Genomic DNA, 25,993 nt, shown 5'->3' with positions numbered 1-25,993 from the left:
CTCTCGCGACGCCTTCCCGACGCCTAGTCTAGAGCACGGCTTCTCGAGAGAGTTGCCTCACGTTTTCGCTCGGGGTTGATGGGGAGGGACAGGCACCGCAAACGTCGTCGGGGGCGTGCCCTGCTTGTGCTCCGCTTCTATAGCCCCTCCCTCCCCCTGTAGGTACTGGGGTTCGAGGCCTGGTGACCCCGCTGCATGTGTTGGGGGTGACGCTGGGGATGGCTGCAGCCCGGCCCTGACGCCTGTGGCACCAACCATGCGGCCACGTGATTTCCCTACCCCGGGCAGCGGGGCCTGGGTCTGTGCTGGGGCCCTGCAGCACATCTCCACGACACTTCACAGTAGCGGGATGCTGGCGGCCGCACTCCTGCCTTCCCGGGGCAGGTGTGGTAGCCGTCCGTGCCGGGGGGTGATGGTCACCTCACCTCAAGCTCCAAACCGAGGAGCGAGACTTGCCTGCACCACAAACGACAGCCATGACGTGGTGCAAGGGGGCCTGGAGGTCCTGCCCACCCTGCTCCGCTGCATGCGTTTGCTCGCTTCCCCGCGCCCAAGACCGCCGCTCCATGACGACCACCCGAGACCACAGCACCGGCATTTGCCCGCTTCCCCACCCCCAAGACCACCGCTCCCAGGTGACCATCTGAGACTGCAACAACAGCGCTCACTTGCTTCCCCGCGCTCAAGACCGCCGCTCCATGACGACCACCCGAGACCGCAGCACCGGCATTTGCCCGCTTCCCCACCCCCAAGACCACCGCTCCCAGGTGACCATCTGAGACTGCAGCAACAGCGCTTACTTGCTTCCCCGCGCTCAAGACCGCCACTGCCAGGCGACCACCCAACTGCAGCAATGGTGTTCACTCACTTCCCCACACCCGAGACTGAACAGCTTTTGCTCACTTACCAGCACCCGAGACCACCACTCCGAGATGACCACCTGACTGCAGCAATGGTGTTTGCTCGCTTCTCAGCACCCAAGACCACCACCCGAGACCGCAGCAACTGCGTTCGTTTACTTCCCGGTGCCCAAGGCCACCGCTCCGAGACGACCACCTGAGAAGGCAACACCGGCGTTCATTCACTTCCCAGTGTCCGCTTTGCTCATCTTCATGTCACTCCTGTTCCCAGGTCTTCTCCTCTCTGTCAGTATTTCCAGCCTGTCCACGGATCCTTCTTCTCCAGTGCCATCTTCTAGGACCCTAGTGTACTTGCCCCCTGCTACTCCCCGCTCTTGCCAGGTCACAGCTGAAGTGGGAGCCCAAATGAGTTACTGCATGTCAGTTCTCTCATACCAACTACTTTATTGACACATTCACAGAATATAGAGATGAGCAAGACATCATTTCATGTGGTGTGTGGACTGCCCACACCCAGACCCCACAGGACCTTGAGTCGCCCTTGCAATCTGTGCTGGAGCCTATGCCCTCATGCCCACCCTCCAGATAGTTGTTTCGAGTTTCTCACCTCCAGCCCTCCCACCCCCATGTGGAATACAGCACCTTGAGCTGTGTCACGGTGCATGGAGGGTGCAGAGCCCACTGTGCATGCTATCCTCTCCCCTTGTCCTGTCTGGTGGCTCTGCCCTGCTTACTGCTACTGTGATGCTTAGCAGAAAAAAAAGTGAGGGAGAACTAGAGACTTTATGTCAAAAGCCAGGGGGGGAAGCTGCATGCAGGCCTGGGGGTAGGAGAATGGCATCACGCTACGGAGTGGGCTGGGCTCAAGTGATCAAACCTAGATGGAGGTCTTCTCCTTCAGAGGGGTCCACACCACTTGGACAAAGCCCTGAGAAAAAAGTGGTGGCAGGATCTGTATCCTCCGCAGTGCAAATAATTCAGTTTGAACTCTGCACAGAGGTTTTTGCTACATGTTCTGCTCCAAGATAAGCTTTATCACTCAGTGTTGGCTTTAGCATTTTGACAGGCTGCAGGTGGCTGCAGTGGGGGTTCCTGTCAGCTGCGTGTACTCTGGGGAATGAGGTGCAAAGGGTCCCAGTCTCCATCTGGGTTGCTTAGATGGAGCCCGTGGTTGGATGCAGAACAAAATGTTACACACCCTGCAGAGAGCCTGTGAGAGTCGGCACTTCCTGCTGCACAAAGTTCTGCGCATGCCGCAGTCATCTCTAAAACAACTCTACTGGGATAAGTGGAGTGGTTTTGATTTCCTTGGGACTTCACAGAGAAATATGTAGGATCTAGAGCATGTAACAATATTATGATTGCAAGGGAATAGCACAGCTTGAAGACACAGATGATTTTTACTTCTATAGGTGCTAATTATGTCTTTTCCAAGTGATTATAAATAGAAATAACTCTTTCTGCCTCATTTGGAAGAGAAGTAGCTTGGATTTTTGCAGTGGATTGTGAAGAATTTACTGAAGGAAAGTGAGGCTCAGTAGATTTGCGCTTAATCCCAAATACAGGGTGGGTGCGTTATTATGCCCCCAGACAAGCTTCCATGAAGTCTGCCTTGTGCTCATGAGCCTTCTGCTGCTCAACAGGTACCTTGTCCTGGAGACACCTCACTGCTGCCAGACATCAGAGTCTCAGATTGCTAGGGCCAGTAAAAAGAGCAGGCATGGAACTGCAGGACTGAGTCCTTGGGCCGTACTCATAGGAAGCCAGCGCACAGTGCATAGCACCTAATAAAGTAGGACACTGCCTACAAAGGGTCATGCCTCTCTGAACCCGTTCACCTCAAAGATACCATCCTGCCCTCCTACTTCTGTTTGTCTTCAGACTAGCACAGATAACCATCTTTGTGCAGAGCACAGCACCAGAGCAGTGCGTTTGGGGAGACTGATTTTTTCTGAAGTCAATAATGTACATTTTTTTTACTTCTGAGATTTCTGAATTATCAAGTGAAGTTAATGTTTTACATGTTTTGAAGTTAAGTCCTAATTGCAAGCTGTGAATAAAAATACTAGTTAATTTAAAAAAAAAATAAAAAGGGAAGTGACAAGCATATCTAAATTCTTGTGAAGCTTATCGGGAATCCTGAAAGTGATGACAGAGGAGGGCACAGCTGGAATCCATTGTTGCTGGAGATCAAAGAGAAGGAAGTAGATAGAATTACAGCAGTGGTGGTGAGGCTCTAAAATATTCTGAAAAGCAGGCAGGACAGTCAATAACACATCTGTATCAAAAGCAGGACAGCTCATCTTATTTCTTGGTATTCTGGCTTTATGCTGTTGATTTTCCATGAATGGATTTGTCATCTAACTAGTTAATGCAAAAGCTGCTGATCAATAAGGTAAATAAATTATTAGTATTTAGTGATTACCAAACTTCATGATGAATTTGTGTAACACAAAATGTGCCTGAAGTTGAAAATCGAGTGGGAAACCAAGAGCTAAATGGACTTCAATAATAACCAAAGATATTTTCCTCTATAACAAAATGTAAACATCTTTTAGCATCATTAAACAACAAGAGAGAAGGATTTATGATTACTTCAAAATAAAAGAAAATAGCTTTTCTTTGCTTTCTTCCAGTTGCAGTTGAGTGTCAGAGTGGAAGGACAGAAAACCGGGGAGTCTGATCCGAGAAAGGAAATGCTTTCATGTCATTGCCCTTAGGTTACGTTTGTAGCATCTCCGCAGTGATGCCAAGCTCCCCTTACTCGCCCCTGTCCACATGCACTGCACGCTCAAAAATGCGTTGTGCTCCCCATTAGAGCGATTCAGGGCTGCGCAGCCCACTCCGAAGGCTCCACCTGCGGTACACCTCTTTGGACACCTGCCAAAAAGCAAGTATATGTTTTTCAGCACGCAACAGGGCTTGCTTCTTGGCAGAGGTCTCAGTATCGCTACAGGGGCAGTACACATGTGCTCCAAGGTGCCTCTTCCAGGCCTCCTGGTAGCTCTTCAACATTAGCTTCATCCAGGAGGAGTCTCCTAGACATCCAGAAATGGCAAGGATCGATCCTGATGAACCATGAAGAGCAGCCCTAAGGCAAAGACTTGGTAAGAAAGCTGTAAGCTTGTTAATGCTAAAAATATGGGGCCAGGCTCTATTCTCCACCAGTCACCTGGTGCAAGAGAATCAAGGATACTCAGAGAGCTGGCTTCCTGCTTCTCCGCCTGAAATGGTTCCTGCCCTGAAACAAGGTAGAGGAGCCAGAGCTGTTCCAATTTATAACTAGTTGCACTCTATGGAACCATATGGCAGCCCCACATTTGTGCAGTGGGACAGATCCCTAACACCCCAATGCGTCCCCCTAGTTTTCCCGGATGCTCTTGATGCAAGAACAGGTGAACTTCCTTGAACAGGAATTTTAACACAGGAAAATGCATCATCAGACAGCTGGGTCACACCTAGATGTGGGACTGTGTCTTGGGATTCACTGTCACTGCAGAGGTCCTAGCACCACTTTAAGCAAACCAGCAGAACAACCCCAGTATGCTGCAGCGATGCAGGGGACAGGCTCTTGGATGTATAAGCTGGGGCATATCAAAGAGTAGGAAGGGGGTGATGCATCAGTATGAAGCACTGTTGTTCCAGTGCTGCAGGAATATGACATCTCACCCCAGTGTCCACCCTTCAGAAATGATGTTGACAAGAGGGATGCTGGAAAGAATTCAGATTAGAGCCATGCAAATGATTCAGTGTCTGCCACCTGGGTGCTGGGATGCAGCCTACCCCCTCCCACAGAGATGGAGTCTAAAAAGAGAGGACAGAGAAGTGACTTAATCGGTGCATAGGTGCCTGTACAGTGGGGAGATTTCAGATGACTCTTTAATTTGGCAGGCAAAGGCATAATAAGATCCAGTGGTTGGGAGTTGAAGCTAGATAAATTCAAGAGGAAATAAGGCACTTTATATTTTTAGAGTGAAGGTAACTGACCATTGGAACAATTTACCTAGTGATGCAATTGACTTCTTTTTACCTAGAATCTTTACATCAAGATGTGTCTTTTTAAAAGTTTTGCTAAAGCTTCACTGCAGGCTGTGGGCAGGAGACAGTCCATGACCAGATGACTATAAAGGTGCCTCCGGCCATAAAGTTTCTGATCACTCACACACACCTTACACAACCGATTTGACAGTGGCACCTGCCTTACCAAAGCAACTGAAAGGGGCTTCAGAAGGACTTGGCAGCTGCAAGCTGCAGAGGAAATGTGGTGGCCTCTGTGGAAACCTGGTTTGATCTAATTAACAAGTGAAACAACAATGAGGCAAACCTGAAAACAAGCCTCAGAGGGCTTTGTGGAACTTTCCATTACCTGCCCTCCCTGACTTCTCCCAAAATAAACACCATGGCATAGGTTGATCCAATGAAGGTTGATCATTAAGAAGAGGCTAAACCATATGTTGTAATAGTTAAAGGTTCAGATCTCTGCCTCCAGTCTGTCTTTGCAGAAGAGACTGTGTCGCTGTTTATTGAATCAAGGAGTTAAAAAGCTGTGGCAGTCGAGTCATGGTATTCTGAATTGCACTGATTTTTAATCAACCAGTGAGCTCACCATCAACTTCGTGTGTGTGCTGGACACAGTGGGTAGGCTCATGGCTTGGTTTTGTCTAGCTGGGCACGGAGAAAGCAAATACATCACAAAACCCGTTTGTGCCTTACAGCACAGGCTCAGCGTGACAAGCCTCTGGTTCGTAGGCTGGTGCTAGTCGCTGTGTTGTGCTCTGCAGCTCTCCTTCGTTGGCAGGGTGCACCTTTCTGTGCGTACAGAACAATCTGTCAGCTCGCAGCGCTGAAGCAAACTGCAGTTTGTGTTTCGCTTCATGACACACTTGGGGTTCTTTGGCACTGGGTTTTTAGTGAGACTTTTCCCATGAAAAAATATTTTAGGGGGAAGAGTTGGGGAAATCCCTAAGCCTTGCGGCTGAGCTGACGGTCTGCTGTGGTGCGTACCAGCTGAAAAGCTTCCATACAGTGGTGCTTCGTTCCTAAACCTTAGGCTGTCCCCCGCGTCTATCTGGCCCAACCCATGCTTCCAGCATTGTGAAGAGGTTAGGTAATGGATTTGCCACTATACAGTACAACATGGTCACTGGGAGGAAAAGCCACTGGAGAAATCAAGCTGGAACTTGTTGGTGATACATGTCAGCCAGGGAGATGGAGTTGAGAAAGCTGAGCATGAGCCATCAGGAAAAGGAAGCAGCTGCGACACGAAGTTGTCAGCTTGCAGAGTCAAGCACAGGCTTGCCATGGCACAAGAGGAAACATTCAAAGACCACCAGGACCAAACAGCTGGAGCATTTTACCACCCAGCCCTCCTCTTCCCCCTTTTACCTGTCTTTCCTGCCCAGCCAGCTGGGCCCAAGAGAAGCTACATTGCAGCTTCTCCATGTAATGGTGATGACGGACGGTAGTTAATCCACAGACACCACACGTCACTTGGTCAGGTGTGCTCCTTTCCATAGACCTATGGATTTGGCAGTGGTTGCGAGTCTGCACATGCAACACAGCTGGCCAGGCTTGGCCAGAATATCTCGCAAAGCAGCTTGGATGGAAAGCCAGCACAGCAGGATGCAGCGAGAGGATGCAGCTTCCCGCAGCAGTGCGGGAAGCTGGCAGCATGCAGGCAGCCAGCGCAGCACGGGGAGTCGATAGCACAGTGCAATGCGGCCACAGCAACACGGGAAGCTGACAGCACACAGGCAGTTGGCACAACACACGGAGTTGGCAGCATAGCAGAGAGGGCAGCAGGGCACAGCCAGGCAGAGGGACGTGGCAGGGCAGGGCGGCACCACGCTGGATGCACAGCTCACACCTATCTGCATTTTTTAACCTGACCAGTCCACAGCTCAGATCCCCCCTGTTGCAGGCCAGTGGCCCACATGCTGCAGGAGGAACAGAAGGGGAGACATCTTCCATGCCCCAGCTGCAGGTGTCACACATACACCTCCACCTACTCTCCCTCGCTTGCATCAGGTGGCGACTGGAGGGTGCAGTCATGCCCATTCCTAGTTCCAGTGATACAGGCGTCATCACTCCTGTTCACTGATCTTTCCTCCTCTTGCCGTTGTCTTTCCGAACCAGGGCAGGATGTATCCCTCGCACAGGCTGTAGACACACAGCCGAGAATGAATGGCCAGGTTGATTCTGCAGGGGGGAGTTTGGTCGGGACCCTCACAGTTCCTTCCAGCCAAGCACACTTCTCATCTCCTCCTGTGCAGGCCCCTCTCTGACCCGGACCTCTGTGAGGCGACTCACAAGGGAGCAGACCAGTACTTGTGGAACGTGCTCTCCAGGAAGTTGGCCAGCTTCTCGCAGTCATCCTAGGAGACAGGAACAAGCACGGTTAGTTGGTTCTGCATGGGGGACCTCCCCTGTGCTCCCCTACTCAGTGCCTGACCAAGCCAAAAACTCATGTCTGCCATCTCACCAAGGCAGGGGGAGACTTTGCAAGCATGACTAAGGATGTATTATTGATGGTGTTGGTCATGGTAGTCCTTGGGGGAGAGCCAAGAACAGGGTCCCGTTGGCCAGGTGCTGCAAAACCATGGTAGCAGCAGTCCCTGCCCCACAGAGCTCACAGCTGAGGCAGGGCCAGGTCAGACGTGTCTGCAGGGATGAGGGGGTAACGTGAAAAGGGCAAACAGCTCAATGGCAGAAACAACACATTTGGTGCATGGCTTGGTGAAGGTTATGGGTGGGTTTACTCAGGACAGAATCACGCTGATGGATGGGAGAGGGAAGGGAAGGGGGACTGAGTGGGGGATGACCCCAGGGGGTGGGTACAGAGTGGAGCTGACAGGAAGGGACTGAAGGAGAAAGGGGAGGGCTGGAGCAGCTGCCTGGCACAGACTGGACAAAGGCAGCTCAGAACTGCAGTTAGGGAGAGGGACCCATGAGGGCCCCTGGGTCAGCCCAGCCCCTGCTGCTGCACTGCCCCATTTCAGTGCTTCTCTTGAAGGGGGGCAGAATGGCACGAGGTGTCCAGAGCAGTTCGCACCACGGCCATGCACGACAGAATTCATGCTTCCCTGCCTGCCACCGCCTAGGGGAGGTTTGTGTTTCTCGCAGCTGTAGCACTTGGGGGCCGTAGTTACCCTCAGCTCAAGCAGCCCCTAGGTCCTTCGCCCCAGCTGTTTCCAATTTACACTCTGCAGCTGGCAGCAGGAACTTGCTGCTGTTCCCTATGTCCTTGGCCTTCCAGTCTGTAGCATTACACTGCACCCCTGTCCCTCCCTTTGGTCCTCTAAGGACCTCTTCCTGTGTGATATCCTGATCCTCCTCTGGCCTGTTGATGCCCCAAACCTGTGTCAGCAGCAAATGCTACGAGCCCACGCTGTACCTGGTGCCACAGACCTAGTGCTAGTCCTAGTGCTGCAGCCGGCGAGCAGGGGGCAGCGCCCAGTGCAGCCAATGTGGCTACATTGCACAGTCATTGGGCAACATATGCAGGCAGCCCTGGGAGCCAGCACCACCCACCCCCCTCACTGGGCTATGCAGTCCGACTGGCACTCCTGTTGAGGCAGGTGGAACACCTCAGCCCTGCCTAACCCAGACCCAGGTGGCTTCGGCACCTCAGAGACGTGGGAGATGGGTGTGGGGCCTTGCACCCAAATCTTCCACCCCCCAGGCCAGTGTCAGTGGGAGGAAGGAGGCTGCCTGGTCTCTCTGCCCATGCAACTCCTTGGCATTCAGGCCTCAGAGCCCAGCTGCACTTGGTGCCCCTGATGTTGTGCCCAGGTCAGAGCCATGTAAGGGGGAGTCTGCTGAAGCAGAGTCTCCAGCCCAAGCTCTTCCCCCTTCTCCAGCACTCAGAGCCTTGGGGTCAGGGATGCAGGGCAGCCACAGGACCTCGTGCTGCTATCCCGGCAGAGGGGGCATGGCCAAGGCTGTAAAGGCAGCTCACCTCATGGATGAACCCATAGTGCACCAGCTCCATGGCCAAATCCTTGGAATTATCAGCTGCGGAAAAAGGGATGAGGTGAGACAAGAAAAAGTGACTTTCATGTCCCCCTCCCCTCCGTCCAGGACATCTCATGCACCTCCCTGGGGCGCAGCGCAGCTGGAAGCTTCTGCCAGAGCCGCTGGCCTCGGGGCAGGTGCTGCCAAGTGGCCCTGGGACAGCCCGGCCAACCACAGGGCAGGGACAGCATCTGCAGGCGAGTGCTCACCTGAGCCCTGGGGGGAAAATGAACTTCATGCGATCCCGCCCCACGGGCAGAGTGGGGCAGTCCTGGCAGACCACCCTTGAAGAAACGGCCCATTTTTCAAAAAATTTGTATCCAAGGCCAAATTAGCCCAAACTGATTCCAAATCCAAGAGTCCAGAACCATTACTGGCAAACATCCTCCAGCCGTACCTGGGGCTTCAGATGTTTCCAAAACCTTTGGTAGGCATCCTACTTGCAGGCCCAAACCCGGAGGCTTGGGGTTCGGATGCCCCCGAGTTTTGCTTGCCCTTAGCCATAAGGCCCTAGGAGCAAGCAAGGGGGGAGACTCCCATTTCCATAAACTGGACTTACAACAGCTGCACCTTGGCGGGTACTGAACCACGCCAGAAGAGCAGTGCTCCTGTGGTGTGGTTCAGGAAAACTGCCTTCATGGACACAGATACGTGGTATTTCCCCTGCCAGATTGAGAAGCCACTACACTTCATCTGAGACTTCAGGAGGCTGAGAAACATCCCGTTGGCTGCAGCCCAGACTGAGGCACAGGCTGTGGACAAGCTCCCATCATGGGAGCCAAAGTGGGACGTCTGGCTGTGGGCTTTGCCACCTCCCATAAGCATTCGTGCTGCAGAAGCACAGCTCACCACTTGCTCACAGCCTCTTTCCTTTCAGCGTAGCTGCGGCCATGGTCTCAGGAGGGACCAGCAGCTTTGAGAGGAGTCATGGAGGCTGGGCCGTGGTGACCCAGCTCCCTAGGGAGCCTACAGGCGCCTGCTTTCCCTCCCCACTCACGCTGTGTCCAGTGCCTGCCACCTGGGTGCTGGGATGCAGCCTACCCCCTCCCACAGAGATGGAAGGAGGAGCAGCCTGGGAGCAGACCAAGAGCTCACTGGAGCACAGGCCATGTCCTTCCAGGACTGGGCAGGATCCAGCCCATGGGCCGCAGTGCCCCCCGCACCCGATCAAGGGAGGATGCTCACGAATGCACCTACTTGGCAGCAGGTCGTAGCTCAGATGCCGGTGCAGCTTGTCTTCCAGGACCAGTAGGAGCGTGAGCTGTGGGCGGGAGAGGGCGCGTGTTAGAGGACGGCGCGGGTGCTTGGGCCGTGCCGGCGGCTGGGGGTACACGAGCTGTGCCCTGTGCCAGGCTGAGCGTGAACATCAGAGTGGAACTGTTCCCTTCCTCGCCCACAGCTGAAATACAGCTGCTAAAATGGAGACAGGTGAGGTCAGAGAGAGACACACATGCACACATGTGAAGCCCTGGCTGTGAGCCCCAGGATCGCCCTCTCCAGCGAGACCTCAGGGATAAAGGACCAGGCAGAGACGCACCAAGGAGCCCCCGGAGAATGTCAGTTTGGCTGGGAAATGTCCTAGCACTGCCTGTCTGCAATGACAAGAGTGCCTCAAACCTCGGTCAGGACATGGACACGGACACGGCCTCCTCCTTCCGGGGGAGACTCCTCACGCCGATCTGTGCTGTCAGCACCCCCAAAATACCAGGACATGAACCAGCAACCCAGGAGCAGAGCCATTCCCTGCTGGGGCTGGGTGCGTGCAGGGCCTGAGCAGCGAGAGCAGGGAGCTTGGAGGTGGAGCGGACATGGGGAGCTGCTGCCTTGTTCGCTCCGAGACAGCCTACGGCCGGAAGCTGGGCTGAGAGGCCACTGGGGAAAATCAGTGCTGGATTTATTCACACTGAAGCAAAGCCAAGAGCAAATACCTCTGTCTGGGAAACACTCATCTGTGGGACTGTCTCCCCCACTGCCTCAGAGAGCCACTTGCCCACCAGATGGGGAGCTGCCTGGGCCACACTGCCGGGGTGGACTCCCTGGCACTGTATGTCTGCCCAGCACAAGGCAGGATGGGCCCAAACCTCCTCAGGCCACGGGGTGCTACTGCTGTAAGTCCTGTTGCAGCCTGGAGTGGGCAGCACAGAGCTGACGCTGCTCACTTACATGCCACTGACTCTTGTCTTCGTTCAGCTCCATGTTGCACTGCATCTGCACCACCTAAGAGACACCAAGGGCACATCATCACAGTCCAGGACACACTCATCTCCCCTCCTTCTGCTTTGCCTGTCCCTGGTCACGCTGCATGACCACGTTGCTCTGATGGATGCCCTACCACCCCAGCCACCCCATCCCCATCTCCATCCCCATCCCCAGGCCTGACTGAGTGGCAGTAGGTGCCCCAGAGCAGTCCCGTTCCACCTGCTCATCCTGAGAATCCACAACTGCAGCCACGTCTGTACCACACTGACATCTGACCCTTAGACTGGGCTCCACTGAGCAGCAAGTCTGGTGCCCTGTCCCAGCCGTGCCTGTCACCAGCTGGCTTAGAGGCAGGAGCAGGAGGGAGTTGTGTTATAAGGCTTTTCTAACATGATCCTGGACCTCGAGCTACACACCTATGAAGCAGGAGGATCAGCAGTCTAGAGACCTCTGAACACAGTTCACTTGGGACACGTCAGCAACGGCATTCCTGCCCCCCGCCCCGATACCTCTGACTTCCGTTACCAATTTTCTACATTACAGAAGTTCTACCTTATCTCAACTGGCATCTCTTCCTCCATTCCCTCCTTTTAAAGCAGTCCCGATTTTGGCTGGGACACATCTTGGAATACCACCACTATTCCAGATGACTGGAAGAACGATAATGTCACGCCAAGATTCAGAAAGGATAAGCAGGACATCCTCGGCATTTATACACCAGTGAAGCAGGCGAGACACTGGAAAAGCTCCTACAGGACTACGTGGCCATAACGTAGAATTCAAATAATAGGAATGCAATGACTAACCAGTTAAAGCAGCTGGCTCCTTGGAAATGGGTCTTGCCAAAGACATCTCCTGCCACCCTTCAACAAGACGCTTGTTTGGCTGACAAAGGCACCCGGGCAGATCGGGGCTGTCCAGCTGGTCCATGAGGGGTTAGTTTGAGACTCCTGGCTCCCTCCCAGTGCAGCTCCCCACATCGTTCTGGCTGCAGCTGCAACAGCTGGAGGCTCTTGGCTCCCCCCACCCCAGCTTCTGCTTCCTGCCCAGCCACAGGGGGTGGGAGGAGGGGCATGACGCAGCCCACAGTGCTGGGGGAGCTCATGGCCCCCTCATGGCAGCTGAGGGTGGAGCTGGGGCACCTGCACTCACGCACCCATATGCATGGTGCCACAGGGGTAGGGAGCACCAGCATGCTCAGTGCAGCAGGGGAGCACCTGGGGGACTTGTGGCCCATGCTGGTGTGGACCCATCGACACAGCCCCCATCCACTAAGAAGCTGGCCAGCCCTCCTGGAAATAAAGGTACTTAGACCTCGTGTCAGACTCGATATCACGGAATAGTCACAGTACAAATGAGCTGCATAAACTATTGATACAGCACAAGTCAAATGCATCAAGACCTGGCTACATGCCGGGGCTCCATAAGCAGCTGCCAGCAGGGAATCATCCCTGCAAGGCAGCATTTTTGGGGGGTTCTGCAGGGCCGGGTGCTGGGCCCATCATGGCTCTGCATTGCTCAGATTCAGCAGGATTCAGATAATGCCTGCAAGGATGCTGGGAGAGAGGAGGAGGACAGGGCAGTGGTACAGAGAAACCAGAATCTCTTGGTAAGACGAGCCCTCCCCAAAAGCAAGATTAGGGGCCTGGGAGCCAGCTGTTCCAGCTGGACTCCAGAGCAGAGGGCAGTCTCCTGCAGAGCCAGGGCCGAGAGGAGCTAGGGGTCACATCGGACATGCAGCTAAGCACAAGCTCTGCACTTCTACGATTATTTGCATGGCAGCAGCAAGCAGGAAGAGGAAGGTTGTCTTATCTACTTGTGACATTGTTAAAAACTAGGAGGCAGGCAAAAGAGAGCCACAGAAGTGGTCTGAGGGCTGGGGAAGACACCCCGGAGAGAGAGCGAGGCCAGAGCATTGGTGCTGCAATGATCCAGAAAATGTGGAAGAAACAAGGGTTTTTTTGGTGGTATCTTTTCTTGGACCAACACAGAGTTGGGAGAGACATCAGACAAGCTTTGGGCACAACGTGCCCTTCTCCAAGTCACTTGCTTTCAAAAGAGGGATGGAAAAAGCCGAGTCTCTAGGTTGACACAGTCTCCCACCCCATCCTCATTAAAAAACTAGGCAACTGTGGTATTGATGCCTACACAGTCAGATGAATTGCAGACTGGCTGAAGGGTCGGACTCAGAGGGTGGTGGTGGATGGGTCATATTCGACCTGGGGGGAAGTGGGCAGCGGAGTCCCCCAGGGCTCAGTCCTGGGGCCTGCACTGTTCAATTTCTTCATCAGCGATTTGGACGACGGGGTGAATTGCAACCTGTTTAAATTCGCTGATGATACCAAAATTTGGGGTGAGGTGAGCACGCTAGCAGGGAGGGAAAGACTGCAACAAGACCTGGATAGGTTACAGGAGTGGGCTGACATAAACAGGATGCATTTCAACACTGACAAGTGCAGGGTGCTGCACTTAGGCAGTAGAAACCAGCAGCACACTTATAGAATGGGAAACTGCCTTCTTGAGAGCACAGAGGCAGAAAGGGATCTTGGAGTCATTATTGACTCCAAGATGAACACGGGCCAACAACACGAGGTCAGGGTTGGCAGGGCTAACCGGACCTTGTCGTGCATCCAAGGTGCATCTCAAGTAGAGCCAGGGAGGTGATCCTCCCCCTGTATGCGACGCTGGTCGGGCCACAGCTGGAGTACTGTGTCCAGTTCTGTGCACCCCATTTCAAGATGGTTGTGGACAACACTGAGAGGGTCCAGAGGAGGCCTACCCACGTGATCCGGGGACTACAGGGCAGACCCTACACTGAAAGACTGCGGGACCTAAACCTGTTCATCCTTCACAAGAGAAGGCTGAGGGGGGACCTGGTGACGGTCTATAAACTCACTAGGGGGGACCAGAAGGGTTTAGGGCAGACACTGTTTTCCCGAGCACCCCCCCGGCATGACAAGGAATAACAGCCACAAGTTGTTGGAGAGGAGGTTTAGATTAGACATCCATGAAGTAGTTCTTATGGTCAGGGCAGCTAGGATCTGGAACCAACTTCCAAGGGAAGTGGTGCTCGCTCCTACCCCGGGGGTCTGTAAGAAGAGGCTTGATGACTACCTGGCTGGACTCATTTGAGTCCAGTCTTTTCTCCCACCCAGACTGGGGGGTCGGACTTGAAGATCTACAAGGTCCCTTCCAACCCTACTTCTCTGATTCTATGATCATCCGGAAGGAGAGGGGGTGATTGGATTATAGCATAGAAGCACCTTCGTGGACAGGAAGCATCGGATACGGAAGGGTTTTGGAACCAGGAGAGAGCGGAGAAATGGAAACCAGTGACCGGAAGCAGGATCCAGACCAATTCAAGTGGAGGATGGCACGATTTTTCCCCATGGGGTAGCCGCTGCTCATAGCACAGCGCAGTGGGGCTGGAAAGGACCCCAGAGGTCACTGCTACTGCAGTCCCCAGCCTGAGGCAGGGCCACTCCTATCCAAACCATCCCAGACAGGCCCTGGTCTGACCTGTTGCTAAAGCCATGCAGGGCAGGGAGGTCAGTTGTGCAGCAACAAGGGGAAGCAGGGGACAATGGCCGTCAGCGACCTGCTGCAGCGAGGGATGTTAGATGCACTGGAGGGACCCAAGGACCAAGCCCCAAGGTGACGAGGGGTCAGACACCTAGCAGTCCCTTGTGGCACTAACTCTAGCAACTCCGAGAAACAAGTGGTGAGGGTCTGTGACTCCGCACCGCCAGGCGCCCTCCATCCACCCCCCCACCACGACTGTCCCCACACTCTGGTTCTGTTGCCTGGGCTGGGCTGTCTCTCGCCCTCTGTGCACACCCAGCACCAAGGGGCCCGAGCACAGCAGTGGTCTCGGGATGCTGCTATACCATTGGAGCCAAGCGAGGATCAGAGCCGCCCTGCAGCCCTTCCGGCATGAGCCGCACCCCAGCCTCCAGGTGCAACAGACTCTGGGCCCCGGTGCTGCCCATAGACCTGCTGGGAAATGAGCCGGAGCCATGGAGCCAGAACCAGGCTGGGTCTGGGCTGAGGACAGGCTGCCTCCACCCTGCCCCGAGGGGAGCCCCAAGAGGCCGGGGGAGAGCAGTCGGTCCCCAGGGCGAGGGCGTGAGGATGACCCCACCCCCAGCAGCAGCAAGGGCTGCTGCCCCGTCCTTACCTTCCTCGTCTCCACATCAAAGGGCTCAGGGGTAGGAGTCTTGGTTTTCTGGGGGTCCTCCTGGGGTTGGGACAGCGCCCGCGGGAGTGCCAGGGGTCTTGTCACAGCGAAGTTCATCAGGGGATAGATCCCGTTCCTGACACAGATGCAAACAGGTGAGGAGGGCCCGACGCCAGCCCAGGCAGGGCAGTTGGGCCAGGGTCAGGGCTGGGGCAGTCCCTCCACTCCCTGGACACCTCTGACTGCAGCCTGGGGCCAGAGCTCCACCAAGGGCAAGGCAGCAGCTCAGGAAAGGTGCGGGGGCAGATCGGGAACTGGCTCAGAGCCCAGAGACACCCGCAGCCCCCGCTCTCACCTGACGTCCTCCAGGAACTTGTCAAGCTCCAGGAAGGAGACCTCCGAGTACCTGAGGGGGCAGGAAGGGGCCGTCGTGGGGCACAGCACAGAGCAAGGGTGACGGGGCCGGGAGACTGGGAGCAGCCAGCTCCCTGGGTGGGTGATGGAGGCTCCTAGTCCCTGTCCACCCCACACCCCCCGGGATGGCCCCTCCCCGGCTCTCACCTCCACTGCACTGAGGGCTGCCCCTCGCGTCGGATCTCCGCCATCACCATGTTCAGATCCAGCTCCTTTGTCTTCTCCTCCACCACATTCTCTGGCATCAGGTCTACAGCAAGGCCAAGGGAGCGGCACTGAGCTGGGAGCTCCGGCAGGACAGGGGGCCCGGTGCCTGGCCCTCACCCCTGCTCTGGGGCAGACTGGGCCCACTCGCCCCTGCCGTGCCCCCACCACTCACACTGGTTGTTGATGAAGCAGTGCGCAGCCAGTAGCTTGAGGGAATGGACCTCAAAGAGCACCCGGTGGAAGAGCAGGTTATGGGCCGTCGGCCGCTTGTCCGGGTTGAAGGTCAGGCACGACAGGATGAACTCCTGGCAGGCGGAGGCAGGGGCATGATGTGCAAAGGACCATCTTCTGGCATCCCTTGTCCCCAGGACCTGCTGCTCCCAAAAGGCCTTCCCCTGCCACAGCCCCATGGCCAGCCCCGTCTCCTGCCCAGCCTCCGCCTCCGCCTCCCCACAGCGGCACAGTGGGCCCATGCGTGGCAGCTCCGCAGCGCCGTTCCAACAGCAGCATCCCTGGGACATGCAGTGTGTGCAGCTGGTGACGCCTGCCAGCATCCCCAGGGGAGCATGTGCGTGGGGATGGCCTGGCTTCCTGCTCCAAAACTCCCTGTGTGCGTCCCGACGAGGCAGCGAGAGCCTGCGGGGACGAGGGTGCTGCGGCGGGTCTGCCTGACACTGCCTGCGTGGGTCTGTATGCAGCCCCAGCCTGGGGGCTGGTGGTGGAACTGGGAGAGCCCAGCGCTGGCCAGAGACACACCGGGTCCAGCTCCTGTCTGCTTCTTGGTGGTGGCAGAGGCAGGCCCAGAGGCCATGCTCCAGGCACCATGCGCTGGGCTCTGCTGCCAGTCTCAGGTCCTACCCCCACCAACTCTGGAGCAGGCAGAGACCTGACCTGCCTCCAACGCCTCGCGGACCAGCAGCCCCTGCATACCCCCGATGCTGCTCCCCAGGCCTGGAAGCACTGGTGCACCCAGATCCTCTCGGCTCTCAGGTAAGCCCCTGCCCTGGGCTGCGACCAGCAGAGGCTGCTGGTGGGATCCTGCACAGCCGAAGGCCCCAGGGACAGGCTGGGGCAGCCATGGGACCCCAGTGACAGGCTGAGTCCCAGAGCTGCCTGGCCAGGCTTGGAGCTCTGCTCACCCGCATGTTGGGATCGTCCAGGGAATGCCTGGCCCGAGTGATCGCCTCCTCCGAGACCCGGGCATCCCCGTTGCTCTGGATCTCCAGCACGGCCATCTGGTAAGAGCAGAGCTCAGCTGTGTCCCTGCCGCCCCCCAGCCCAGCTCCCTGGGATGGGCTGGGGCCCACATGCTCTCAGGGTTCCCACTGCCGTCCTCTCCCCACTGCATGAGGGCATCATGCCCCAGTGGCCATGACCATCTCACCCCCGTCTCCTGGGTCCCCGGACTCTGTGCAGCACACCTCTCTGCTCAGGTCTGGTCTCCCCCCGGACCACAGAGGACAGTGGGAAGCCCTGGGGCAGCAGCTGCCCCCATGGCTGCAGGGCAGATGGCCCATGCCTTGCAGGCGGAGGGTGCAGGAGCAGCCGTGCCTGCCTGTGGGGCTGGATGGGCCTTCACAGGAGAGCAGCCTCAGGATGGCATGGGGCAGGGGCAGGCTTCCCACGCTGTCCTGGCAGGGGCCGCGCTCTGCCGGGAGCTTCCCCATCGCAGCAAGGCGTGGCAGGGAACGGCGCCTGCAGGGGTGTGGGCCCCGGGTCCCCGCAGGGTCGGGAGATAGGGAAGGGCAGGGGGACACCTTGGTTTGCGGCAGGGTCCTCTTGCTCCCTACCTCCAGGGCGCACATCCCAAAGGAGAAAATGTCCACAGCCGTCCCGTCGGCCTCTCCTGCAACCAAACCGCACCACAGGGCTCCAGGCCACCGCCGGCTCCCCTGCTCTGTGCCGTCTCCTGCCCCTTCCTCCCCTGTGGACCTGCCCCCCATTGTATCCCGCAGCCCCCGGACCCATGTCCACCCCCCGCGGGACTCGAACTCACGGCCATACTCCGGGGGGAAGAAGTGCATGTTGCGCTGCTCCTCTCTCTCGGTGCGGATGGGGCTGCGGAGGTGGTCAGGGAGGGCTGTGGGCGGGCACAGGCTCAGTGAGTCTCAGCCAGCTCAAGGCGCCTCTACGTTTGCTCCTAGAGGTGCAGCCCGCCTGGGCTGGCAGAGCCCTGCGCCCCCTCCCTCAAGGGGATTCCCCTGTGCCCCACAGGCTGGGGCCAGGCTGCGAGCCATGCCAGGCCCACGGTGCCTAGGCCTGTCCCCGTGCTGTGGGGAACTGGACCCCGGACACCCCACAGTCAAGGGGGCTGGGAACAGTGCCCGCCGGGGGGATACTCACCATTTGCAAACACCCGTTGCCAGACTGCAGCGGGGGCAGGTCCAGAGGCGACGCAGTGTGGCACAGTGCAGTGCGGGGGGAGAGGGGACAGAGGATGACCCCAGCCCTGGCACACTGAGCACCTTCATAAGCCATTCAGTCTATCCGGGCCATTGCCCTCCCCTACCCTTCAGCCCGGCAGACCCCCGCCGCAGCCCGGCACTCCCCTCCCTCACCCTCCCATAGCAGCCCAGCCGGGGAAGCCTCCTTGCCCTGACTGCTGCCCCCACCAGTGCCCCAGCCCCGGCCCGGCAGTACCTGACCCGATCTTGATGAGCCCGTTGTGCTGGATGAAGATGGTGTCGCTGGTCAGGTTGCCATGGATGATGGGTGGGTCGCAGGCATGCAGGAAGCTGTGGAAAGGACCGGCCCCACTAAGCTGGTTGTGGCCTGGCCTGGGACAGCGCGGGGGTCGCAGCCCGGGGCAGGGGCTTACCTGAGAGCCGAGAGGATCTGGGTGCACCAGCGCTTCCAGGCCTGGGGAGAGATGGGAGCGTCCGCATGGACGGAGGAGCCTGATCAGCACCCGGGACCCCACTGCCCCAGTGGGGGAGAGCCCAGTCCCGCCAGGGCACGGTCAAGCCCCACCACAGGCCCCGGTGCTGAGCGCTGGCAGGCTGAAGGCCACATGCCCACTTCTGAAGCTGTGTCTGTCCCTGGACCCAGGACTTGCCCATACGAGCGAGCAGGGAACAGGCTCTCCTGTAACCTGACGCTGCCTGCACGGAGCGGCTCCTGGCACGGCGCCCGCAGCAGAGTGGTGTTTACCAGCACGGCCAGGAGCAGAGTCCCCCCCAGAGCTCTCCTGGCCAGGGAGGGCTGTGGCCCAGGCTGGGGGAGCCCAGGCGTCGGGGTCATCCTGTGCCGGGCGGTGGGGGAAGCTGGTCTCTGGTCTGGCCCAGCACTGGGGGGAGCAGGGCCAAGGGCCCCACGCTTGTCCCTGCAAGGGTGTCTGCGCCCAGATCCATGGAGGGGGCTTCCTCCCCCTGGCACCAACTGCACCCGTCTATGCCACGCACACCCGCCCCCAGCCTCTGCCGGGAGGGCAGGAAGGGGGGTCTTACCCGGGCGTTCATGGCCTTATGATTCTTCTTGGTTTTCTTCAGGAACTGCTTCAGGCTCCCCGAGGACACGTACTCCGTGATGAAGATCACCTGGCAGGCCGGGCGCAAGGGATCAGCGGGACAGTGCTGCCCACCCTACAGTCTGCGGAGGGCCCCATCTGCACCTGTGTGCAGCCACCCCCGGCCCCGGGAGCTGGATCGAGGACTGGAGCCCTGGGGGCCCCCCGGCCAGCACTGACACCCCTCAGGGCAGGCACCCCTGGGCTCGCCCCTCCCCACAACCCCCAGCCGCCCTTACCCGAGCCTTGGAGTCCTTGGCGCCCAGCCAGTACTTGTGCAGCTTCACGATGTTGGGGTGGTCGACGAGCACCAGCTGCTCGAACATGGTCTTGATCTTCTCCTGCGGGGACGGCAGACAAGGGGCATCTCACAGCCACTGCAGCAGGCCAGGGGCAGAGGGTCTTGGGGAGCAGGCTGTCTCGAGGGTACAGAGCACCCGGGGGCTGCACAGGGTCTCTGGGAGAGCAGGGAGCCAGAGCAGCTCGGTGCCTGGCCCAGGAAGCAGGGATGCCCGGGGTCCTCAAACTGCCCCAGCAGGCGCTGGCAAAAGAGCTTGGCTATCGCTGAGACCCCGGCCCGGGAGCCCATGCTGAGAATTAGCTAGGATGATGCCCCCAGCGCTGTGGGGGCAAGGGGCTTTCCCAGCCAGCTCTGCCCCATGGGGACAGGAGCCACTCACCTCATGGGCCTTGAACGCCTTCTTGTCACAGAAGAGCAGCTCGTTCCACACCACCTCCACGCCCTCCTCCGTGTCCATGGCCAGGAAGGTGCTCTGGATGCCGGGGATGTTCCCCTGGTTCACCTGCGGGAACCGGCGGGTGTGAGGCTGCGCGGCCAGAGCCCTGCTCCCGGCAGGCTGTGGGGCTCGAGGCTCCCTGGCCATCAGGCAGGGACCGCTCAGCCAGGGACCACCGCCAGTGCCCCATGCATCCCCCTCCCGCACCAGGGACTGCGCCGCGCCGCGCCAAGGCGGTGCCGGGCAGGGATGTGCTCCCGTCTCCCCCCAGGAATGCACACTCCTCTCCTCCCCACTCCCTCCCCAGAGCAAGGGGGGCAGCTCCCGCGCCCCCACATGCAGCTCCCCACAGTGCCCACCCCAGCTGCTCCCTGCTGAGGACAGACAGAAAACCCCAGCAGGGGTGCAGCCCCACGGTGGCCAAGGGCTCCTGCAGCCAAAGCCAGGGCTGGAGCTCCCTCCTCTGTACCCCTGGGGGAGAGAACACACTCGCTGTCACACGTGTGCACAAGCGTGCAGGGACCCATGCCCACGTGCATGCACGGTGGCTGCACAGAGGGCAGGCAGAACTCGAGGCACCTCTCAGAAGACTCTCAGCAGCTGGCAGGATCGGACCTTGAACCCAGCCCAACCCCCTGGCCTCCCCCAACCTGCTCCATCTGCCCAGGGCCTGCGGGCCACCGGGGAGGGGGCAGCCCCCAAGCCAGGCCTGGCAAGGAGTGGGGGAAGCATGGTCAACGGCCAGAGCGCCCATCGCCCCAGCCCCCGAGAGAGCGGGCGGCGCAGGCCCAGGACCACTCCTCGCTTCCCGCAGCCCGGACGCGAGCCCACGCTCCAGGGTCCGATTGCCAGGCCCGGCATGGCCCGGGCGGCCTGTCCCGGCGCAGGCACTGCAGGAATGACACAGCAGTCCTGGTGGGCTGGGAGGGCGGCGGGGCCGGGCAGGCAGCCCGTGGCCTGTTCCCACAGCAGCGAGGCACAAAGCACCTCTATTCTCCCTTCTCTGCCCGCCCAGGCTCCACGTGTTTCACACAAAGACCAGCACAGAAACTGGGGATGCTGCCAGCCAGCCCGGCCCGCCCGGGTCAGCTCCCTCCCCGCGTGCTGGCAGTGGGCGCAAGGGCACCGGGAGCGCAGCCTGGCAGCTCGCATGCAGCAGGCGGGGGATAGGTGGGGCCCATGTGCGGCTCCCCGATTCCCTGCCTCCAACGTGACCCGCGGCCCCAGGGAGCCCATCCCTGGGGACAGCCCCGGTTGCTCTCCATCCTGGGCTCAGTGCATGCATGGGAGGGGGTAGCAGGCACGAGTGTCCCACCCTGAGTGCACCAGGACGGGGAGGCAGCTGGCGGCTTCTGGGGGCTCGATCAAGGGGCTGAGGAAGCAGCTCAGTGGGGAGCGTGTGGTGCACCCCCAGCCATGGAGACTGAGAGCTGCTGGCCCCACCACCTGCAAACCTTCCCTGGAAAATCACCTTGCAAACACCATCATGTGCCCATGAGCCACCACCAGGCTGCAGGGCACGGCCCAGGCCCACAGGAAGGACTGTTCCAGGGGAGTGTGGCCGGTGGGGCCAGCATGGCTCTGGGACAGCCGTCCGTCCGTCCGTCCAGGCTGCGCACTGACATGCCAGGCTCAGTCTCCAGGCAAATCCTTGGCTGCGCCAGCGTCTCAGCCGCTTGCTTTGATCCCCAGACGAGGTGCTCAGGTGGGGCTTCCCCCAGAGCTGGCACAGGCGGCGGGGAGCCCGGCGGGGCCCGTTGGCTGTTGCCCTGTCACTGCGACCCTGCCCCAGGCAGCTGGCGATTGTCTGATCGTGCGGGGGCTGCGCAAGGAGCACCCGGCGCCCCGTGACCAGGCCAGGCTTCAGCACAGGAAGCAAAGCCCTTGCCCGGGGCAGCGAGGGGCTGTGCCCACCCTGGCCTGGGAGCCACGCACTGAGCAAGGACAGAACGCAGCACGGAGGAGCCGCCGCGTTTGCCCGGTTGTTGCTCACAGCCTCTACACCAGTGGGCAGGAGAAAGTGGTGCAGGTCCCCCTCGCTCGCTCCCCACCGTTCAGGTCTGCCCATGGCCAAGTGCACGCGCTCTGCCCAGGCAAATGCTCGTCCAACCCCAGCCCCAGCAGCTCGTCTAACCCTGGTCCAGGCGGCTGTCACAGCTCCTCTTGCTACCTAGGGCCAAACAGGTGCGGGTGCAGGTGCAGGCGCAGCCACCCATGGGGAGGGGACTCGTGTGCGACGCGAGACTCGGCGTCCATGTCCATGAACCAAACCCCTCTGTGCCGGCCTGCGAAGCAGAGAGGTCAAACCCACTTGCCCTGTGGCTCTGCCCAGCACTGAGACACGCTCCTGGCCCGGAGCTGTAATGGGGGCAGCTGGGGAGGGGGACCAGAGGGGCACCAGCCCTGGGTGCCGCTACAAGGGGGCACCCAAATCTGCCTGGAGTCTTTCCACAGTAGGGGCTGCCCCGCACAGCCAGACCCAGGATGTGGCAGCTTAGCCTGCACCCAGCAGTGGGTCTGGGGGCAGCAGCATGGTGCTTCCCCCCGGGGCACTGCAGTCACAGCAGGTGCAGCCCTGCACCCGACAGCACGCCGGCCCAAGCCCTTGCTGCCCCACCCGCGCAGCTGCCTCCAGCAGGTGACACCTCCCCCCCAGCCCTGCAGCAGACACGTCCCTGCCCCCCCGCCGGCGCTCTCTGGGTGTTGCACGAGCCCGACTGCCTGGCTCCAGTGATAACTCCAGGTCCCGCTGGCCCTGCACGGGTGTGATGGCCTCCGCAGCAAGCCAGCCGCCCAGCTCCACCCTCAGCACTCAGCTCAGATCCCGACATGCAGGGCTGCCACGGCCTGGACACGGCCAGGACAGGGGGTCCCGGGGGCCTGCCATGCCCCCAGCCAGAAGGGGCTAAAGCAAATGCCACAAAGGGGGAGAATTCACTGCTCCCCCCACACTTCTGTGCATTGCATCTCTATGCCAGCTCGCAGCCCTCCACCTCCAGCTCTCGGAGGAGCGACATGATAGTGAACCTGCCCTTGCTAAGCAGGCAGCATGTCGCGGGCCCATCCTGGACGCACGCCCCGTCAACGCTGCAGACGGCAACCACGCGTCCCTGCAGCAAGGGGCACCCGCTGCGCCCGGGGCCTGGCTCAGCCACGCCAGCACCGTGGACAGCCCCGAGCTCAGCAGGCGTGGAAGGGGCCGGCGCGGTGGCTGCTGGCACAGCAAAGAGGGACAGGAGCACTCCCTGGGCACACACGGCGCCAGCCCCTCCAGCCATACCCGGACAGCCCGGCTGGGATGTGGCGGAGCTGCGGGAACAGATCAGAGAGCAGCGCATTGCTGGTGGAGCACGTCCCCCTGGCGCCCAGCCCCGGTCCCCCAAGCCAGGACGAGCCTGCAGCTGCACTCCCCAGGGGCTCCTTGTGTTCAGTCACCAAGGAAGCACCCGGGGCCTCGGGGAGACAGGGAGGATGACGCAGACCACGCTCCTTGCAGAGCTTCCTCCAGGACAACGCCGACGAGGCAGGGCTGTCCTTGTCCCGTGCGCCCCGTGCCCAGCCTGCTCCCAGCTGGATCCCTCGGTCCTCGCAGCTCTTGGCACTCCCCTCCCTTTGCCTCTCTGCATGGCTCACCTGGCTGCTCCGTGCAGCACCGCCACCACTGCAGCTCTGCACCGAGGGGGCGGCTGCCGGCGCTCGGGAGCTATTTTTAGGCACATGTAAAAGACGGAAGCAGCAGTGGGAGAGTGGGGAGCACCCAGCGGCTGCCGAGCCATGGAGAGCCCAGGAGACGCGCACGGCTGCAGGAGGCGGCGCTCAGGGGCCTGAGCATGGCCCGGCAGTCCTGGAGGCAACGTGCGCCCGAGGGGTGAAGGGGACACGCAGCAAAGCCCCCAGCACCATCCGTGCACAGTCCTCTGCTGCCGAGCAGGGAGGGGTCTGCCCACGGCTGCGCCGAGTCAGTGCTGGTGCCCCAGGCCACGAGGCCTCCTGCCGCCGTCTGCTTGTCACTGGTGGGTGGGGACGCAGCAGCCAAGTGCAGAGGAACATGTCACGGCAGCTGCCTTCCGGAGCGGGGGCCCACGGCATCGCCCAAGGCCACCCCGCCCTGCCCGCCAGAGCTCGCAATCCTGCACGCCTCCAGGAAACTCCCGGGGGCAGCTCAGGAACAGCCTCGTGCACGGCGCCCAGCCCCTGCCCCCCAGCGCGGCCTGCGCTCTCTGCGCCAGCCCCAGCCAGGCGAAGTCCACGAGAGCCAGAGGCCAAGAGCAACACGCAGCGCCGGGTCTGCGGTGCCTGATGAGCCTGTTCTCTGCGTCTGATCCAGTTACACCGTCCGCAGATGAAGAGAACATGAGATGGAAAACGCTTTCATTTCAGTGAAGCGCTGGGTGCTGAACTGGCTCAGCTCATATCCCAGTCGGCCGCCAGGGCTCCAGCCTGCCGGACGGCCCAAGACCGCGGGGGAACGCGGGGCAGTGGGGAGCCGCACGTCCCGTACGAGGGGGCGGGGGAGGCCGGGATGCTGCATCACTGGCAACGGTAGATGAGGAGGGCAGCAAACCCCAGCGAGGCCAGAGAAACAGCCGTCACAGCCCAGGGAGAGCGAGAAGAAGCCTGGACAACAGGAAGACAGCCAGGCCTCTGCTGGGGGGCAAGAGAGAGAGAGGAGAGAGGGAAGGCGAGGGAGCAGCTGCCGGACTCCAGCAATCCCCTCGCCCCGTTTCCCTTCTCTCTAGGGTCCCGGCTATGCCTGGGCCGGGCTTCACTTGCTGGGGGCTGCTCCTCAGCCTCTCCTCCCTGCCAGGGCACCAGGAGCTGGGGAGTTTTCCCCGTCTCCGGCCTGGGTCCCGTGCAGCAGGCAGCACAAACAAGTGCAAGCGCTCCCTGGGCGGAGCGCATGTTGCAGCACAGCTGCCTGGCCCCGGCACAGGGCCCGCCCGGGCAGCCGTCCCAGAGGAAGTCGGGCTGCGTGGTCCCGGCTGGGGCTGCGAGGGTCATTGCCCGGGCACGGCGAGGCCCCATCGGGCACGGGGCTGGCGCGGCTCCGACGCCGGGGAGCTCGGTGACAGCGCCCGGGCCGGGCCCCCAGCCAGGCCAGGCACAGAGCTGGCCCCAGGGGAGACAAACCTGCCTGCCCCACTTCCCCAGAGCCGCTTCGCACCCTGCCTCCGATTCGCCTCCAGCCCCGCGCTGCACTCGCCCCGTGTTGCCCCGAGGCCCAGCCCCTCGCTCCGGGGCCGCCCTGCCGGACCCCGGCCCAGCCCTACGGCCCAGGAGCGGGCGCAGCGGGACGCAGCGCGGGCGCGGACACACGCCGGGGGCCCGGGCCGGCGGCGTCCTGCCTCGCAGCCGCCGTCTCCGCTCGGCCCGGCTCCCGCCCGCGCTGCCCCGCGCACCCGCCGGCCCGGCCCCGCAGGCTCGGCCCCGGCATCGCCCGGCTCGTACCGGGTCGCGGCGCTTCTGCCAGCGGCCGCACGGGCTCTCCTCCAGCACCTCGCTCTCGTCCTCGCTCTCATCCTCCTTCTCCCGGCCCCGGCCCCGCTCCCGCCGCGCCTCCTGCTCCGCCGCCGACATGCCCGGCCACTGCCGCCGCCGCCGCCGCAGCACGCCCCGCCCCGCCCCCAGGGGACGCCCCGCCCCGCGCGGAGCCCGGCGCTCCGGTGCCGCGCTGGTGTCGCCCGGGGGCGGCGGCCGCTCCAGGCGCCCCCCGGCCGCGCCCCGGGCCGTCCATCGCCCCCCCGCGGACGGCGCCCCCCTCCCCCGGGCTGCGGCGCGGGGAGCAGAGGCACCGCTCGGATCCGCGCTGCCGGGCGCGGGGCTGGTCTGCGCTCCGCTCCCGGGCCTGCCCCCCGACTGTGACTCGGCCCCGCGCCCTTCT

At 60.3% G+C, this 25,993-nt stretch overlaps 1 protein-coding gene across 3 annotated transcripts; it reads right to left on the bottom strand.

Moving 5' to 3' along the window:
* Positions 1-77: 77 nt before the first annotated feature.
* Positions 78-25,712, bottom strand: NRBP2 (nuclear receptor binding protein 2). Of its 3 annotated transcripts, none has more exons than XM_090040976.1 (18): positions 25,561-25,712; positions 20,056-20,178; positions 19,615-19,716; positions 19,317-19,406; positions 18,689-18,729; positions 18,511-18,605; positions 18,214-18,237; positions 17,867-17,950; positions 17,661-17,716; positions 17,010-17,105; positions 16,043-16,175; positions 15,811-15,913; positions 15,605-15,655; positions 15,250-15,385; positions 11,037-11,090; positions 10,071-10,134; positions 8,818-8,873; positions 78-7,234 (listed from the first exon to the last, which is right to left on the bottom strand). In XM_090040976.1, the coding sequence occupies exons 1-18, from the start codon at positions 25,687-25,689 to the stop codon at positions 7,166-7,168; spliced, it is 1,506 nt and encodes a 501-aa protein (XP_089897102.1). In that variant the 5' UTR covers positions 25,690-25,712; the 3' UTR covers positions 78-7,165. The 3 variants fall into 3 exon arrangements, with proteins under 3 accessions (XP_089897102.1, XP_089897100.1, XP_089897101.1); XM_090040974.1 differs by lacking the exon at positions 25,561-25,712 and adding an exon at positions 21,584-25,504; XM_090040975.1 differs by lacking the exons at positions 78-7,234; positions 8,818-8,873; positions 10,071-10,134; positions 25,561-25,712 and adding exons at positions 10,146-10,286; positions 21,584-25,510.
* Between the last annotated feature and the right edge of the window lie 281 nt (positions 25,713-25,993).

Source organism: Crocodylus siamensis, chromosome 3 (genome assembly GCF_052110815.1).
Source record: "Crocodylus siamensis isolate JL-2025a chromosome 3, ASM5211081v1, whole genome shotgun sequence".
In the NCBI taxonomy this organism is placed as follows: domain Eukaryota; kingdom Metazoa; phylum Chordata; order Crocodylia; family Crocodylidae; genus Crocodylus; species Crocodylus siamensis.
The sequence above is the reverse complement of the archived record's forward strand: the minus strand, read 5'-3'. Positions and strand labels throughout refer to the sequence as shown.

What these genes read in the sequence shown, in the direction of transcription:
- NRBP2 (XM_090040974.1), bottom strand. Translation starts at nt 22,180, where the DNA reads ATGGGCAGACCTGAACGGTGGGGAGCGAGCGAGGGGGACCTGCACCAC. An exon ending in ATAAGGCCATGAACGCCCGG is followed by an intron (nt 18,730 to 19,316) that starts GTAAGACCCCCC and finishes ATCTCTCCCCAG; the next exon opens with GCCTGGAAGCGCTGGTGCAC. An exon ending in AAGACAAGAGTCAGTGGCAT is followed by an intron (nt 10,135 to 11,036) that starts GTAAGTGAGCAG and finishes TCCCGCCCACAG; the next exon opens with CTCACGCTCCTACTGGTCCT.